At 50.4% G+C, this 16,172-nt stretch overlaps 1 protein-coding gene across 1 annotated transcript in view; it reads left to right on the top strand.

The window, feature by feature from the left end:
• The first annotated feature begins 2,235 nt into the window (after window positions 1-2,235).
• The window catches only part of Rcan1 (regulator of calcineurin 1), a 73,993-nt gene continuing 60,056 nt past the window's right edge, over window positions 2,236-16,172 (top strand). Inside the window, exon 1 of the mRNA XM_051150269.1 lies at window positions 2,236-2,524. Within this exon, the coding sequence (XP_051006226.1) occupies window positions 2,282-2,524 (243 nt within the window). The 5' untranslated portion in view covers window positions 2,236-2,281. The remainder of the gene's footprint in view (window positions 2,525-16,172) is intronic.

Raw genomic sequence — 16,172 nt, 5'->3', positions numbered from 1 at the left:
CCCCTATGGCCTTTATCAGATTCGATTCTAAAAATACTAGCTATGTCGAGGCAATCGCATGCTACATGACTTACCCTTTAAGGCACAACAAAGTGATTTTTCCAGTATACAAGGACTCAGGCAGACATCACCACAATCAGTTTTAGTTGTTCTTCTCTCCTCAAAGAAACATGACTCATATGCAGCCATTCCCTGCTTCCCTCCCTCCCCATCAGCCCTGGCAACTGCTTGTCTACTACTCTCTGTCTCTGTGTATTTGCCTAATCTGGACATTTCACATAAATGGAATATATGACATTTTGTGAGTGGCTTCTTTCACTGGCATCATGTCTCCAAGGTCCATGGTGGGGTTGACAGTATTAATACTTCTTTCACCTGTGTGCCAAACACTGTTTCGGGGTGCGGGGCCGCTCTTGGTGCACCCATTCACAGGGCACCATGAACTGTCGTGTGCAGGCCCTGTGGCTGTATGGTTTTATTTTTCTTAGGGTTATACCTAGAAAACGAACTTCTGGGTCCTGTGGTAACTCTAGATTTCCTTTTCCAGGAGACTGTCAAACTATTTACCAGAGTGGTTATGTCACTTCACAGATCCACCTGTAGCCCGAGGGTTCCTGTTTCTCACTATCATCACACGGTCTGGGATTTGTGAATTATTTCTGCATGAGCCCTCTTTCTTCTCTTGGACCCTTGGGGGGATCATAATGACAATCTCAGGGCCTTACGCAAGGCATACTTTGAATACATGTCAGCTCTTAGTTGGCTATACATTTTATGACAATGTGTGCGTACTTTAGGAGAAAACACAGTCCTAACCCAACATCCCCTTAAAGACCTAACTACAGGAGCAGAGGCGCCATTTACTGAGCTCATACTCAATTCTTCCCCCATATGATCTCATTTAATTAGAAATGAGGGGTCTGGGTTACTCTCTCAACCTTCCTAACGCTGCATAGTGTGGTGACGCCCCCAACCATAAAATTATTTTGTTGCTGCTTCATAACTGCATTTTTGCTACTTTATATGGTGTGCAGGCTATCTGATAGCAGACCCCTGTGAAAGGGTCGTTCGACCCCCATTGCTTGAGGTTTGAATGAGGAGTGTCCCCTATGGGTGGAGGCATCTGATGGTCCTCAGCTGGTGGCACTGCTTGGGGAAGGTGTAGAAGTTTGGCTTTACTGGAGGGAGGGCGGCAGGAGGGATGGGCTTTGCTAGTATACTGCCTCTCAATTTCTAGTTCAGGGTCCCTGCTTCACGCCTGCGCTTGAGACCAGATCTCTCAGCTTCCGGCTCCCGCTGTCACGCCTCTTACTTACTGCCGGTGGTCTTCCCACCACAATGGACTCTTATTCCTGTGAGGCTTATCTCAAACTCTAATAAACTGTTCTGTAAGTTGCCTTCATCATGATTTTTTTGATCACAGTAACAAAAGTAACTGATACGGTATTTTTTTTTTTTAAGACACCAAAGCAGGAAGTTCGTAGAGGAAAAAAAAGAAAAGAAAAGGGGCCAGGAGGATGGGGGAAGGGGGAGGGTAATGGGAAACAGCTGTGAGCAAAATACAGCATCTGTGTATACACACACATACACAATGTATGTATGAAAACACACGGTTGAAACCTATTATTTTGTGCTAAAATCCTTCTAATTATCTAAAAATTGGGCAGTGATATGATAACTAATAAGTTGAAGTATAAACATAAGACCATATCATGGTGTTACTCAAACCTTATTTATAATTCCGCGGTAATAAGTATCTAAGCACTGCAAACGGCCACCGAACGGAGCATCTAACTAGGTTTCGTTTAAGTCTTCCTTAGTTGGTATATGTGTTTTCAAACGTCGCCGCGTGGGAACCGCAGCCTCCTGGCTCAGCGTCCCACGGGCTAATACGGGGCGAGTGTCCTTCAACAGGCACCGCCAGCTGTCAGAAAAGCCAGAGGCCTCTGCCCCTAACAAATATGGCCGCCCTGAGGCTTCGGGTTTAGGGCGATGGAATAGGCCTCACGTGACAAAATCCTGCCCTGTTATTGGTCTAGTCTATGGGAAGGGCGGGACTTAGTGACCCGAGTAGGCCGACCTTAAAGGGAACGCACTTGGGCTCCGCGGGCTCTGCGACTGGAGGCCTGCGTGCGCGAGCCGGCCGCCCCTCCCGCGCGGGGCGGAGGCGTGCGGGGCGGGCGCTAGAAGGCGGCGTCCGGGCGGCGCGGTGACCCCCGAGAGGGTGAAGCGGGAGCCGGCGGCCGCGGAGCGGAGCAGGGCGAAGGAGGGCGCGCTGGGCATGGAGGACGGCGTGGCGGGGCCGCGGCTGGGAGAGGTGGCGGAGGCGGTCGAGAAGCGGGCGCCCACCCGGGTGACGCTGCGGCCCTTCGCGCCCTTCTCCGCTGCTGCCCAGGCGGAGGAGGGCGGCGGCGACTGGAGCTTCATCGACTGCGAGATGGAGGAGGTGGACCTGCAGGACCTGCCGAGCGCCACCATCGCCTGCCACCTGGACCCGCGCGTTTTCGTGGACGGCCTGTACCGGGTAAGGACCGGGCTGCAGTCCGGGCAGAGGGCGGACACTTGTTGCGGGGCGCGACCGGGGCGGGGACGGGCCGTAGCCCTGCTCCAGGGGTCGCTGGCTCTGGGGGCGGGTTTCCTTCTGCACCGCCTCCCCACTGCCACGGTTGGTTACTCACAGCGGCTCCGTCTACTTTCCAGAGTGTCAAAATTGTGTGGATTTGGTCGGGGAAGGAACAACTCCCAATGTACTGAGTGTCCCTGATGGTGGCATGTCACCCGTTTAAGGAACTAAATAGGTTAAAAAGCTTAGGAAAGGGTTCCTTTTCCCCTAACACCATTCAACCGCAAAACTGGCCAATCAACCGCAAGATAATGAGCAACCAGGAGTCTCACCCAAACACTGGCTTTTCTTCCAATAGTGCAGATTGAGAATGTAGATGGTAGCCCTATTTATGAACAGTGAGTCACGTCTGCTTCCTCCTTCCTCCCAATGAATGAGATGAACCCCTCCTCTACGGAGTAAGTGCAGAGCGCCAGGGGCCAGGCATATCACTCCAGGTGGTAATAGTTCCTGGAGCCTGGCACTTGCTTGTTAGCCCCTGAAGGCAACAATGCAATTTTAATCTCCGTTGAGTCCTCAGATCCCAGAACAGCCCCACAACAGAATCTTAATACATGTCGAAATGAGTCGCTGGCCAAATGGACAGAGCTGTAGACAATGCTGTTACGGGATCATTCCACAAAATGTATGAATTACCAGGCATCCAAACAAGTACAATCTCATGAACCGGATCTTGACTCAGGGAGGAGAGAGCCGGGGACCTCCTAAAAGAGGTTTGAGGTACTGACCAGAGCCTGCAAACATGAGGGGGCACTGGGCTGTGACAATTGTTGCTCTGCACAGGATGTCCGGAAGCTTACACGGCCGTTGTAAATCCTTTCTGAAAGTAAATGGGCGTATAAATTATAAATGACCAAGACACGGTGGTGTTTCTCTTGGCAGCAACCTTCAGCTACAGTTCATTGACGTATGGACCCAGCGCCAAGCGCTGAAAGCTTTACTGACATGTTTGATTGAGGGAAACAGAAAAGGCAAACATCAGATACAGCAGAAGGCGAGGATGCTGTGGGGAGGAGGGCGCAGGGACTAGTGGTCTGAGGGAGGGAGGAGTTGGCTGCTGTGCATCGAATGAACAGTGACAGTCTCTGGAGTGATAAGGAGGTTCTTGCTGATGGCGGGCGCTGGTTTCCAGACATGGTTTCAGGCTCAGAGGAAGGAGCGGTGAGCTTGCCACTTAAACAGAGCTTGGTCTCTTCAGGAAGTAAAGATGGACAGACCACGGGAGAGAAGCATGGGGATGAGATGTTTTAAAGCACCGCCATTCCTCCGTATCCGTGGTGGATTCTTGGTTCCAGGGTACCCCTCTGATACTAAAACCCATGCGTGGCAAAGTTTCCCATGTAAAACAATATGGTACTTGCACATATCAGATGCACATCCTCCTGTGTGCTTTAACTCATCGCTAGGCTGCTTATGATGCCCAGTAGGTTGTGAGTGCTATACATTTCTTATGTTAGTCTATATGGGTTTTTAAAAAATAATGACAAGAAAGGTGTGGGCCTATTCTTGTTGGTGCAATTTTTCTTTATGGGAAAAAATGTATTGTAAATTGCCCCAATATGTACCATGTGGCACCTGAGGGTATAGAGGGCTGGCAGAAGTGCTAGGTGCAATGCAAGACGTGAAACAGAAACAGGTAATAGTGACAGGTCGCAGGCTGAGTGACAGGCACCCACGTCCTTGCGGGGTTGCACACTGGTGCCTCAGGATGTTTGACCACACAACTGGCTAACTAGGCTGGCCTCCGGAGTGCCACAGGAGGTAGAAGCTATGAGCAGCCGCTAGAAGCTAGAGCTAGGAGGAAGCAGTGTGGTTGGAACCCCCGTGAGGCGCTGCCGGGCAGGTGCACTGCATATGAGGGTGCTAAAGCTCACAGGGAAGGAGCCTGGCCTTGGCATCGAGCCAGATCCATGGGCACAAGTCAGCCTTCCGGGGTCCAGAGAAGGGCTCTGGGGCCAGTGTGGGCATACAGATACTCCCTGAGGAGTCGGCTTGGGTGGCCTGGGTTGGCCCCTGCACAGGCTGACTGGCTCCCTGGGGAGAATTGTGTGTCTGGAATCCATGCAGAAGGAATAGCAGCGCTGATGTGCTGATGCCATGTTGAGCTAGGTGAAGGCCAGGAGGAGCTGGTGTACGTGGTGAAGGGGAGCGGGCCATGGGGCAGAGGTCTGAAGAGCAACCGGGAGAGGGTCCCCAGAGGGCTGGACTTCAAAGTGGGGTGGAAATGTCCCCTAGAGGAGGAGGGGGATGGGCAGGGGAGGATGCAGGGAGGCAGGCCAGGTAGGGGCAGATTGCAGTCATCTTCAGGGTTGTTGGAAAGGAACTCAGTGCAGAGGGATGGTACTGAAGAAGACACACAGAGCCTCTGGCCGATCCTCCCCTTTCTCTCCACCTTGAGACCTGGAGCTTGGGGACAGGGTGGGGAGTGTGATGCAGCATGGGTTGCCAGGTTGTGGGCCTGTGGATTCACAGGGATGCAGACATCATTCACCCTCTGGGCTAAGGGTACCACACCCCGGGCCTAACGACACTACATCATGGCAGGCCGGTGGAAGGCCTTCCGGCAAACTGATTGTCTCCCTGTTAGCTAGAACCATCCCTCTGAGTGGGAAAGTGTGGCTGTGGGGCTTCAACCTGCCCCCTGGGGTCACCCTTAGATGGTAGATTGAAAATGTGTCTGCTTCAGGTTGGTCATATCTACCCTGGGATGGGTGGGGTACTGACTGCAAAGCTGATGGAAGTCTTAGAGCTGGGATCCCCCTTTCTAGCCAATCCCCCTTTCTAGGGCCACGGCGGGGGGGGGGGGGGTGATAGCCTGCAGAAAAATACTTAGTACATGTGACTCTCCTGATCCAATAACCGTAATCAAAGTAGAAGAAACTGATCTGAACTAACTCATTTGTTTGAGAATTTCAGAAACATATACATTAAACATGTATATGTGTGTGTATATATATATATATATATATATATATATATATATATATATATATGTGTGATTTGCTTTTAGTGGGATATGTTAATTAAAGGTCTACATATACTATCATTGATGTAAAATAGTCTTACCAGAGAAATTCATACTGTTGCAAGTTAGCATAAATCTTTATTAAGATTATTTTCAATGTGGGCAAGTATTTGCCGGCACGCTCCATCTCACTAGCTGCTCCTTCTATGAACAGTTCTACTTAGAAAGCAGAGCTGTGCTTTGAACCAGTAATTACCTGTGCTTTGAGCTGTTGGCACTGGTTTGTTGTTCCCTTTGCTCAGTTGTCACCGACAGCTCCAGAGTTCCCATCCTCCTGCTGTGCGACAGAGCTCCAGATGGCAGCAGAAGGGCACACTTGCCTGACTGTCTCAAAGACCATCGTGTATTTGATGGACCGAGCTTCACCCGAAGGCTATTCCAGGAAGTCATGCAGAATCTTCTTGTTCCTACTGAAAACACGTTTCTTTACAAAATAATTACAATTCATGGCAGCCTTTCTGTGGTTTTCTTGTAATAACATGTACTCTGATCTGCATAAAAGGATCTTAAGCCAAGGTCCTAAACTCTTTACGTAAGTGCCCCTCCCTAAGCAGGGAGGCTCCAGCTGTCCCTGCACCTTGGAATCTGTTTTTTAAAATAGTGTGGATGCGTCTATGTGTGTGTGGGAGGGGTGCATGTGTGACGGGGTGCATTGTGTGTGGGTGCATGCATGTAGGTGCATGCATGTGAGGTCAGGACCACTTTTGGGAACCTGTTCTCTCTTTTCATCTTGTTTTTGAGGCAGAATCTCTCCCATCTCTTAGGTTCTGCAATTGGCCCGAGAACCTCTCTGTGCTCCTCCTGTAGGAGCCCTGGGCTGAGATGTGAGGCTCCGCATCTGTTTTCCTCACTAGGGCTCAGTGTTGACCATCAGACACGCATGTAACAAATGGTGGCCTGCTGAGCCACCTCATCTCTGCTCCCCGAGGCCCTGAGGTCCCAAGGGAGGTTTGAGACATTTTCTTGTCCTTAGGCACTCCACACCAATTCCATTCTCAGGTGTGGGGGCTGGGAATGGCCTGTGGGTGGGTCTTTGTCAAGACTGAGAAGCAAAGCCTCCTGCTTAGCTAGAAGGGGGTTAGTCTGTGCCAGATATGGTGGCTCGTGCTTGTTAGGTCAGTGCAAAGGCACCAAAGCACGAGGGTTGTCTTTCGCTTGAGACCTGGGTTACGTAGCTGTGCTCCAGGCTGAGTGAGACCCTGTGGAGAGAAAAGATGGCTGGGAGAAAGAGGCAATGCATAGTTTACAGAGAACATTGAGCAACTGGCCCCACACCTGCGCAGATACCCAGCCTGCCTGGGTCTTGGTTTCCTTGCCAGTTTGTGTGACTTTGAAGCCTAAGCAAGAGTATTGGCTATCAGCGGGAGAGCTGTGACTCAGTTTACTCTAAGGACAAGGTCCCCAAGGACAGATTGTGGACTTGTAGGCAAGTCCACATTCCATGGAAGTTTGATGGCTGAGATGTTTTGGGGATCTGGAGTGTCACAGCCAATGTCCACAGATTCCACTGTGAACACCCACAGCCATGTTTCTGCCTGTGTCCATCCCAAGTCAGTCTATGTAGTGCGCTGGAAACATGCGCTGGAGAGGAAGAGGTGGGCCCAGGTGGTCCTGAGTGGTTTTCACTCTTCAGCCTACTGCAGGGGCAAAGCCTGTGTTCTCTGAGACTTACATCTCGGGTGACAGTTTCCCCCTCCATGGTTTGGCTCAGGTGTGGTGGGTTCAGCTTGTTTGGACAAATTTGGAATGCTGTGTTAGCTTGTAAAAACCCACATTAAATAGGCACTAGGTTTGGCTTACAACTTACCAGCTATTTCCTTGGTTTTAGAGTGTCGGGTCCTTAACTAAATGAGATGCTTTTTATAGCCACATTGTTTTCCTCTTCAAATGTTCAGTCAGTCCACAATAGAGCTTACTTACTGGCTCTCTCCATAGCCTACAACTGCAGAGCTGTCAAGCCTCAGGACAGTTACGTAAGGTGACAGAAAAATAGGCTTCGTGATAGAGCAAGAGAGGGGAGGCTGTTGCCTCCTGTGTTTGTATTTCAGGCCGCGTCCTTTTCTCTGTGTTTCTTTCTGTTTTAAAACTGTCACCAGAAAACACAATAAGCTCGTAAGTACACATCCATGAGGGGCCGGGTTCCTTAGCCTCATGAATGCTTTGCTCCTACGCAGCGATGTGTGTGTGTGTGTGTGTGTGTGTGTGTGTGTGTGTGTGTCTGGTCTGTGTCTGTGTCTGTGTGTGTGTGCCTGAGTGTGTCTGTGTGTGTGTCTATGAGTCTATGTGTGTTTCTGTGTATATGTGTGTGTGTGTGTGTGCCCGCATGCTTGTGTGTGTCTGTGTGTGTCTATGTCTATGTGTCTGAGTGTGTCTGTGTGACTGTGTATATGTGTGTGTGCCTGTGTGTGTCTGTGTATATGTGTGTGTATGTGCGTATGCATGCTTGTGTCTGTATGTGTCTGTGTCCATGTGTGTGTCCTTTTGTGTGTGTGTGTGTCTATGTGTCTATGTCTGTGTATATGTGTGTATATGGGTAGATTCATGATTGTGTGTGTCTGTGTGTATATGTGTGTGCTTTTGTGTGTGTCTGTGTGTCTGTGTGTGTGTTAAATAGACCCCTGGGCTATTATGGGTCATACACAGTTATTAGGATCCATGTTCAGAGCTGTGGGGCATTCTGGCTTTTTGAAATCCAGTTCTGTTGTGTTCCCCTCTGTAAACACTAGTGACTGTCAGAACGTGCAGATCCTGAGGCAGTGAGACACGGAGTGATTCTGTGTGTTCTGGAAGCAGGAGCAGGCCCTCACTGGAGTCCCAAAGAAGTGGGTCCTAACACCGGTGTAGGAGTGGATCAGGGTAGATGAGCCTGCCAGCAAGAGTGAGGGCAAGCAGGCAGGAAGGGCAAGCTTCTCTCTCCGCTTCCTTTAAGAGGGCTGCCACCATAAGGTGTGGCCTAGATCTAGGCTGGGTCTCCCACCTCAAATAATCCAACCAAGAAAAGTCCCTCTCAAGCAGGCTGCCCAGCTACTGGGGTTTTACTTAATTCCAGATGTAGTGAAGCTGACAATCACGATTAGCCACCTCTGTATCTCTTGGGGAAGCCGAATACATCAAAACGTAGGACCCAGGGACTATCAGAGCTGGGAGCATCAGTGCGGGAAGGCTCTGAATCCTGGTGTGGCCCGTCCACAGGAGGCAGTGTGCCTGTCCTTCTGCCTGTGAAGTGGGCAGGCTAAGAGTAGCTACAGATAGAAAAGTGTGGCTGACTTGGATGTAGCAAAGGTTTAGTGTGAATTACTGTATCAGCCTTCAACCGCTGTGTAGCCACCACCTCCAAAAACATCTTACTGAGAGAACAGGGCACGGCTGTGGGATCCGGGAGTTGCTGCACTTGCCCTAAAGCTCCCATGGTCAGGCATCATCTCTGGTGCCACATGAAACCTGGCCCAGGTGGTCTTCCTGTGAGCTGTTGCTGGGCCCTCAGGCCTTTGATGGCTAAAGACTAGAGGTGTCTTCTGTTCCTTGCCTCTTGGGCCTCTCCAGGGGGCAGCTCGCAGCATGGCTACTGGCTTCCTTCAGAGCAACAGAGAGAGAAAATGTAAAAGTGGGTGGAACCCGCAGTTCCTCCCCAAGACTCAGAGTGCTGGGAGAGAGGCACAGGTGCAGGCTTGGTTTACAATCTACCCAGTTTCCCTAATGTTAGAATTCTGCCCCTTAAGTCAGGATGATAATTACGGATGCACTGGTACTGGGAGATGGGTGACCAGGAGCAGGGACAGGCCGCATAGCAACACCACAGTGAGCCCTCTGTTGCCCTGTTTACTTTCTTCAGACAGACCTCAGGAAGAGCACAACGGCCTTGAACTCCATAGGTAGCTGAGAATGACCTTAAATTCCTGATCCTCCTGCTCCACCTCCCAAGTGCTGGGGTTTGGGGTGCACACCACCACACCTGTTGGATTTGTTGTTGTGGTTGTTTTTCATATAACCCTTTTAGGCTTCTGTGGAGATGCTAATGTTTGGAAATGTTTACCGACACAGGCTTGAGCTAGAGCTCAGTGTGTAGACCTCTTGCTTGCCGTGCTCAAGGCCCCAAGTTCAAGCCCCAGCAGAGGAGGAAAAAAAAAAAAAAAAAAAAAAAGTTTTTCTTTTGAGGTTCAGCTCCATAAAGAATGCACTTTTAGCCTCCACAACTTCCATAGACTGCCTAGTTAGTGAGCCATAGCCACATTGTGGAGCACCTGAAAATCAAAAGCTGTTAGGGACTTTCTGAAGGAGTCGGGGAAGCTGAGCCTGTGGATGGCCGCAGTGTCCTGACCACGGCTGACCTCGGAGGGTGAGCAGGGCCAGGCCTGGTAACTTGCACAGGAGAAGCTGAACCCTCGCTGGCATGGGAAGGCCCGACACTTCTCCTTTTGTTGCTAATTTTGACAGTTAAGGTATGAAGTTCCTACCACAATCGTAATTAACCCAGTAGAGAGAGGTATTTGAGGATGGCCCGAATTTAGAATTAGAAGACAAAAATGTTATTTAGAGAGCTAGTTTTGGGTTTTTACACTCAGGATTACAGTAGCTTACCTTTACTTTATCACGGCATCAGTCGGCCAGGGCTGCCTTTCCAAACACCACAGCTTAGCTGCCTTCAGAGACTCATTTTCTCACTGCTAGCAGCTCGCGTGTGGAACCAGGTGTAGGTTCTGTCCTTGGCCTGCAGGTGGCGCCTTCTTACTGTGTCCTCAGAGGATTTTCCCAGTCCTGTGTGGGGACTGGGAACTAACTCTTCCATGGCCTCTTACCAGGACGTGTGAGGTCATAAAGGCCCTCATCCTTGGACCATGGGTGAATTACTTTCTTAGAGACCTTACCTCCGAGTCCAGCCACACTGGCGTTAGGGCTTCAGCAGGTGAGTTTGACGGAAGGGGGCAGGGCGGAGACGTTTGGTGCCTGATTACCAGCCTTTGCATTTCTGGGTCATCTTTGTCACAGTGTTTCATTAACTCCCACTTGTTTAGGACATCGTTTCCCTTTCTAAGAGCCGTGTGAAGTAGGCACTGTTGGCGTCACCCCCACTGGCTCACAGGGCTGGGTCAGTGTTGTGAATCCCAGCTCACATGGCTGGATTCACTGGTCTGGACTCCCACCCAGCTTTCACTCAGAAGTGCTGGATACTCACCCTGTCACAGTGGGACAGCAGTGCACATGGAGGCTCTATACACCGTCTACATCTCACTGAGGTCCCAAGGAGTTCCGGGAAGGACGTGTCTCCGTACATAGGGTGCAGATCGGCAGGTTACAACTCTCATTCCCTTTGCTGTGCCTTTGCTTTGAACAGATGCTGGGTGATCCTGATGGGCCAGGCACAACGGCAGCCTTTATGTCGCGTGTTGGGAACGGCCAGCGCCTGGACACTGGGACCAGGCAGATCTGGGGCCAGTGCTTTGTCCATTCGCTGCCGTCATTCAACAAATGCTTGTTGGGTATCGCTCACATTCTGAGCATTACATGGTTCACAACTAGGCATGGGAGCCCAGTCAAGTCCTACACATCTTCAGTTGTACCCAAAGTCTAGGACGGCCAGTGGAGGAAGGCTCCTGCCCTAGACGCTTCACAGCTCTCCCTTCACATCATGAGACAGAGGGAGAAAGATGTAGAGCTTGGTTTGGGATGTTGGTCACGCCGGGTAACTGATGAACTGTGTGTGTAATTCGACGAACTCTACGTTGTCTTCTTCCTGACAGCCGAGCAGGTAAGATAGTCTCTGAGGCCACCCCTAGCTCCAGAAGCACAGTGTGCTATTCTCCCTGTGGTGCCATACCTCATCCTTCCTACCTTGCCTCCCCCTTCTCTGCTCCCCAAACCCACAGGTCTAAACAGACTTGCCCCAAGCAGAATTTGCTCAAGATGAGATGTCTTTATGTGAATTTTGGAAACTCACATAAAATTCATCAGATGATCTTGCGCCACTGAGGACTTAAATGCCCTCAGCACTGGTCATTAAAGGGTCCAGCCACCATCTGACGAGTCACCAAAACACAAGTGACGTTTGTTTAAAGTCTGACAGCAGAATTTTCCAAATGTCCCACCAGGTTTACCTCCCTGAAAGGGCAGCTGGTACCTTGCATCCACCTGATGTATGCTTATTATCCAGGGAACTTAGTTCTCTTTCTCTTCCTCCTCCTCTTCCTCCTCCTCTTCCTCTTCCTCTTCCTCTTCCCCCTCTTCCTCCTCTTCCCCTTCCTCCTCTTCCTCCTCTTCTTCCTCTTCCTCCTCCTCCTCTTCCTTCTCTTATTTGAGATGAAGTCTCACTGTGCTGGCCAGACTAGCGTCCAACTCCTGACCTCAGATGGCTCTTGCTGCTTCAGCCTCCTGAGTAGCTGCGACTGCAGGCACACACCACTGCTCCGGGCTAGTGGTGTGCTCAGTAACATACCTTCCACCCTTAGGTTTTGGTGGTAAAGTATAAAATTAGGAATTCCCAAACTGACTGTAAGGACATGGGTTAGCCTTGTATAACTTGTGCCAACTCTGTGTGAGTGTCATCGTTTCTGGGCTTTCTGTAACCTTATAAGGAAGATGCTGCTATTTGCTGTTTTCTAACAAAGGTGTCTTCTCTTTACAAAAATAACAAGCATCATAGAATCTCATAGCCCCTGGAGGTTTGGTTCTGGGGCTCTCAAAGCCTGTGGGAAGAAGGGACTTGTGAGCCTACCTTGCATTTCCCTAGTGAGTAGAAACCCAGATGGGTGATGGTGTGAACTCAGGAGTGTTCATCAGATGGGTGTTGGCAGAGCTGGAGCTGGTGTGGGCAGCTCCATCAATTCTGGGTCCAGTGGAGGCTTCTCCGTTCCCAGTCTACATTAAGTGAGCTTAGATGGAAGTCAGAGCCGATTGTACCTGTGCTGTTCACTGATTACCACCAGGGAGCAGTAGCTTCCTCTGTTCTCCATGGATCTGCTGGTTGACTTAAGACTGCTGTTCAGGCATGCCTCTCCCTAAAGGAAGGGAGGAGCAGTCGCTGCCAGAGCTGCAGACAAGTTTGTAATTTCAAAGGGGAGAGACACCATCCATCTCCTAGCAGAAACCAGGCTGGTAGGAAGCCTTCCCTGCTGGAGGCTGCAGGAGTGGGCTGCCGCTCAGACAGCTAAGTGAGAGAGCAGAGTTTGTCTGAAGTAATGCCCTCCCTCTGCTCTAGCTGTTCCCCTGTACATGTTTATAAAATTTCTTTCAGGGAAACTCTGATTTAGTACAACGTGTGTATGTATGTATGTGTGTATGCGTGTGCTTGTATACATGTGTATATATGTATGTGTGTGCGTGTGTGCGTGTGTACATATAATAGAGCCTAAGTAGTCAGGATAAATGACTAGGCCTGGGTGTACCTGCATATTCAGGCACTTGCCTGACGTGGGCAAGGCCCCGGGCTCCATGCCAGCACCATGACCACCATGGTAAAATGTAGAGAAATGCTCCCCTGTGAAAGCTCACACTTGTTTGGAAACTCTAGGGCAGTCTGAGCAGCGTCCTGGGTCACGTTCCCAATGAAGATTTACAGAGGGAAAGCTAATGCCCACAGATAAGTCACCGGGACTATGTGCCTCTGGTGGGAGGCCTAGAACATCCACTGCTCAGGCCACATTGTGACATCACGATGCTGGGCGGGCCTGAGATCTGGGAGGCACAGGTGGCCTTCAGCTTCCTCCATGCTTCCTGCCTGCGAGTCTCGGGTAGGCAGCATCAGCAGTCCGTACAACTTGGCAGCTCCTACAGGCAGGCCACCACCAGAATCCATCCCTCGGATGCCCTCAGAGGCGGGGGTTGGAATAGGTGAACCTAGACGGAGCACTCACAGCAGATGTGGAGTAAGGCAGGCTGTGGTAGAGAGCTGTGTGTCAGGCAGTGAGCTGTGCACTTAGTGCCGAGGACAGCAGGGAACCAAAGAAATGCAGAGTCCAGGCCCACCACACCTGTGGCCTGGAATGAAACTGCAGCTGCTCAGGGGTGGTGCCTGGGATCCCAAGCAGCTCCCTCAAGTCTCTCTTAGCCAAAGAGCTTGGGACCAGAGATGGCTGTGGCAGCATTTCAGATTCTAGGTTAGGGAGGCTCAGCCTGGATCTGGTGAGAGAGCCAGTAGGGATGGTGTGTGTGTTGTGTGTGCTCGCTGGGATGCTGTGGGAGTAAGAACTATCACGGTGGAAGCATTTGTGATGACCTCGAAGATAGGGGCCACGTAAACCCTGACCCAGGCTCCACCCCCGCTCTCATGATGGTGGCAGTGTGGCTCCATAGTGGGTCACCATTGGGTGTTTGTTTCCTCATTCATTTTCTGGTCAGATGCTGTCTTTCCCTCCTTTGTCCCTTAATTAGTGCCAGGATCGCCTCAATAACATTTCCCATATGGGGGCTTCTTGTTGCATTTTCTTTTTCTTTTCTTTTTTAAAGATTTATTTATTTATCATGTATACACTGTTTTGCCTGCACACCAGAAGAGGGCACCAGATCTCATTATAGATGGTTGTGAGCCACCATGTGGTTGCTGGGAATTGAACTCAGAACCTTTGGAAGAGCAGCAAATGCTCTTAACCTCTGAGCCATCTCTCCAGCCCCATTGCTGCATATTCTTAACCTGGCTAATTTTCATAAGCTCAGGAATATGATAGAGAGGTCCATAAGTACAAGTGTCAGAATCCACGCTTCCTTGTACTGGAGTCCCGACCTCAGCCAGACTCGTACGTCCGGAGGGCCACACTGGGGAAAGCAAAACAAGAGGCTGAACCTGTGAGGACTCACTGGCTGCTGCCTCTGTAACTTGTGGGGGGTAATTTAACTTCTCTGTGACAGTCTCCTGGGGTTACTGAGTATGGAGGGAGCTAGTAGAAAAAACATAGAACAGTGCCAGACGCACAGCAGATGTGCAGCATGGATTAGACTTTTATGATTACTATTATCAAAATGCAAAGATGACTGCTGCTTGCAGGCAGTCAATACGTTTTTTTGTTTTGATTTTGTTTTTTTATGGACCTATGGGAGTAAAAACACCGCAAGAATGAAAACTGTCACTCCCCTTAGACAGGGTCTTACTATGTAGCTTGGGCTGGCCTGGAACTTGCTACTCAGACCAGGCTAGCCCTGAGTTTACAGAAGTCTGTCTGCTTCTGTCTCCTGAAGGCTGGGATTAAAACCTGTCCGCCACACCCAGTAAGTATCTCATTTAAGGTCTATTAAGTGGTAATGCTTATTTTCCGAGGACCGCCCGCAGCTCTAAGGGGGCGTGTGAGGTCTACTTGTTTCCAGACACCCGAACGCTGTAAGAATAATGCTAGATGCACAGTCCTCAATCGCTTGTCTCTTCCTTGCTAAGTCCCTAGAAAGAGCTGCAGGCTGGGGCTTTGTTAGGCATCTATTTAATGCGAACTGAGCTTTGCCACTGAGTTGAGAGCATCTTGGGAACTGAACCCTGCTTGTAAAACACTGTGTTGGGAGCACAGTGGCTGTGAGACCCCCGAACCGTGGCATCGGTCAGGACGGCAGAGCTCAACAAATTTTATGGTCCCCGCAAGTTTGAAAACGAATCTTCTAACTGAAAAATAAACACTGGTGCTCTGTGGAGGGTTTTCTTCTTCCCCTTTGCGCCTTTCTTCCCTGCAGCCCTTTCTTTCCTTTCGTCCTTTCTCTCCAGCAGACTAACATATTCTGAGCTCTCTGTTAGCTCCACCTCCCCTGCCAGCCTTTAGTCCCACTCTGGTCCTTGGAGGGCCAAAGCAGCTGTGACCCTTTCATCTCTGAATGCTGTTCAGATTTGCAAGAGGCTGCGCTGGGCAAGGCGACTTCCTCGTCAGTGCTGCCTTCATAATACTCAAGGCCCCTGCTGCGCCTTTAATTAAATGAGCCAGTCTTTTCAACTCCAGTCTTTCCCCTGCAGCACTGTCACCTAACAGCCTGGACCTATTCAGTACTGCAAGATGACGGCATCGGGGTGCTGGAGGGGAAAGGGGGCTTTGTGGAGTGTGATCCACACTCAGTTCTCGAGGTTCCCATGATTCACCCATCTTCTGGAAGCTGGAGAACTCAGCTAATGTAAGCTGAGTTCAGCAGACAGTTGCCCCAGCTGTTAGTGCCGCACGGTGCTGGCTGCAAAGCTGATGGGGAGCGCTAGTGCGGGATGTCTGGAGAGCCCACCTCATCCACGCCCTGTGCCAAGTGTCAGCCACAGACTATTACATTTGTTTAGATTGCTCTGTGAGTCAAGGGTAATTACAGAAGTAGCTGTAAAAAATTACAATACAAGCATGTACTAAGACCCTGCTTCGCCTTCTCTCAGCCTCCTCCTCAGCGGTGGTGTCTGGTTGTCTCAGAGTCTGGCAGGTAGAGATAAATGCAGGTGACGTGCACCGTGGGCCATGTTTACACAGTGCAGTGCTGAGAATGTTTTGCTGCCTGCCCCTCCGTGGTGTGGTGGGCCTGGACTCTGCATTTCTTTAGTGGCCTGAGGTTCCACTGTGACATAGCCAATTTGACTAGCCCTGC

This window comes from Acomys russatus, chromosome 8 (assembly GCF_903995435.1).
Source record: "Acomys russatus chromosome 8, mAcoRus1.1, whole genome shotgun sequence".
In the NCBI taxonomy this organism is placed as follows: domain Eukaryota; kingdom Metazoa; phylum Chordata; class Mammalia; order Rodentia; family Muridae; genus Acomys; species Acomys russatus.
Note: the sequence above shows the minus strand (reverse complement) of the source record. Positions and strands in the feature narration are given on the sequence as shown.